This window comes from Hypanus sabinus, chromosome 26 (assembly GCF_030144855.1).
Source record: "Hypanus sabinus isolate sHypSab1 chromosome 26, sHypSab1.hap1, whole genome shotgun sequence".
Classification (NCBI taxonomy): domain Eukaryota; kingdom Metazoa; phylum Chordata; class Chondrichthyes; order Myliobatiformes; family Dasyatidae; genus Hypanus; species Hypanus sabinus.
This window is the reverse complement of record NC_082731.1, coordinates 44200217-44202343: the sequence shown is the minus strand read 5'-3', so window position 1 is coordinate 44202343 and position 2127 is coordinate 44200217. Positions and strand designations below refer to the sequence as shown.

The following is a 2127-nucleotide window of genomic DNA, read 5'->3' as shown; positions in this document are numbered from 1 at the left end:
AATTCCGTTAATATTTTCAGTGGGCCTCTGAGCCTGGATTTGGGAATGAACACCTTCGGTGGGCTGGTGGGGGGCAGATCGGGGGATGCTGATTGGCTCCAGTGGCGTCGAGCAGCGAGGCTATTGGCGAGAGGCTGCGGGACCCGAGAGGGAGGGGCCCGGCAAATCTTCGAGGCGTTTGTGGGGGGGGGGGGGGGGCGGATTCCGCGATTTGACATTCGCGGGGAGATTACCGGGAGAATTGGATGTCGCGGCGGCCATGGCGGAGCCCAAAGTGTCCGACAGAGCGCCCTTCGCCATCAAGAACCTTCTGCCCGAGACGATGATCCGGGGCAGCCCCGAGCTGAAGGTGGAGGGAGTTGATCGCGAGGAGGACGGGCCGTCCGGTGTCGGGACGCTGCCGGGACGGGACGTCCCGGGGAAGGAGGCAGAGCGAGATGGAGGGAGCGGAGAAGGGAACAGAGACGGCGTCAAGCACGAGAAGCCCCCTTTCAGCTACAATGCTCTGATTATGATGGCTATTCGCCAGAGTCCGGAGAAGAGGTTGACGCTGAGTGCCATTTACGAGTTCATCATGCGGAATTTCCCTTATTATAAGGAGAACAAACAGGGTTGGCAGAACTCAATCAGACACAACCTGAGCTTGAACAAGTGCTTCGTCAAGGTGCCGAGGCACTACGATGACCCGGGCAAGGGCAACTATTGGATGCTTGACCCTTCCAGCGATGACGTCTTCATCGGAGGGGCGACCGGCAAGCTGCGGAGGAGGTCGACCTCGACCAGGGCTAAGCTGGCTTTCAAAAGGGGGGCAAGGCTCGCTTCCCCGGGCTTGGCGCTGGCCGGCTCGCTCTACTGGCCCGTGTCCCCCCTGCTCTCTTTGCACCAAGCCCACCCGAGCCTCGGCGCCGCGGCCTCGTACCCGGACCCCGCCGCTTCGTACGCCGCCGTCCTGTCGCAGCAGCTCGGCGCCGGCGGCGACAAACTGGCCGCTCTCGACCTGCCCTTCGGCGCTGCCCATCGCCAGGTCGCCCTGGCCACCTCTCTGCCCCACGGACTCGCCATCCCCGCCTCCTACAGACCGTGCTCCGTTAACCTGCTCGCCGGCCAGGCCGGTTACCTCATCTCACAGTTCCAGCACCCGCCGGTCACCGGACCGGCCGCCTCCCTCGGTGGAATGGTCCCCCCGCTCTTCAAACATAACGAAGAGTTCTGCACGCCTTATTCCAGTTTCCCCAATAACTTCCTCCCCAGCCAGACCCCAAACTCTCCCTTCAACCCCCTGGTCCTCTGAAGGCCCGGGACAGGATTATTTATTATGTAAATAACAGAGTGAAGGTACAATTTACTAATGAGTGTAATGGGAGGGGGATAAATTATTGAAAACAGACCATTTATCTGTATAATATCAGTATTGGAGGAACTTATGTTTATCTGTAACGAGGTATGTAAGAACATTCAATATTAAAAGGTTAAAAACTAAAGTCAGAAAAATTGTGACATTTTTACAAACCTTTCTGTAAATGGAGTTAGAAATGTTACAAAAATGTTTTTAAAAATCTCAGCAGGCCAGGCAGCATCTGCGGAGAGAGAAATAGTTGATATTTTGGGTCAGAACACAGCCTGTCTCCCTGCCATCCCACTTCATAGTTTGGAACTAACAAATTATTAGATAAGGGTTTGTATCTAATTTGGCACATGGAGAATTATCTGTGTGGGGGGGGCGGGGGATTGTCAACGTAATTGATACTGTCATTTTAAAAAATTGGATAGGTATATGGGCAGGAAAGGTAATGGGCTGAGTGCGGGTCGGTGGGACTAGGTGAGAGTAAGCATTCGGCACGGACTAAACAGGCTGAGATGGCCTGTTTCCGTGCTGTAATTGTTATATGGTTATGTGGTAACGCACACAAAGTACAGTCCTGGAGAAAGATCTTGGCTCGAAACGCAGACTGTTTATTCATTTCCATAGATGCTGCCTGACCTTCTGACTTTATTTGTTTCTCGAGATGCTGTACAGTGCAGAAATGAGCTGCCCGCCCAGCAATCTCCCGATTTAATTCCCGTTAACTACAGGACAATTTGCAATGACCAGTTATCCTGCCGCTGTCTTTGTAGGAACTGCGAGAG

At 54.1% G+C, this 2127-nt stretch overlaps 1 protein-coding gene across 1 annotated transcript; it reads left to right on the top strand.

The window, feature by feature from the left end:
• The first annotated feature begins 230 nt into the window (after nt 1-230).
• LOC132381782 (forkhead box protein G1-like) lies at nt 231-1291 on the top strand. Its single transcript, XM_059951347.1, has one exon. The coding sequence runs from the start codon at nt 260-262 to the stop codon at nt 1289-1291; it is 1032 nt and encodes a 343-aa protein (XP_059807330.1). The 5' UTR covers nt 231-259.
• The last annotated feature ends 836 nt before the right edge of the window (nt 1292-2127 follow it).

Bases quoted from the DNA above. Each gene is read 5' to 3' on its own strand.
- LOC132381782 (XM_059951347.1), top strand. From the start codon at position 260: ATGGCGGAGCCCAAAGTGTCCGACAGAGCGCCCTTCGCCATCAAGAAC.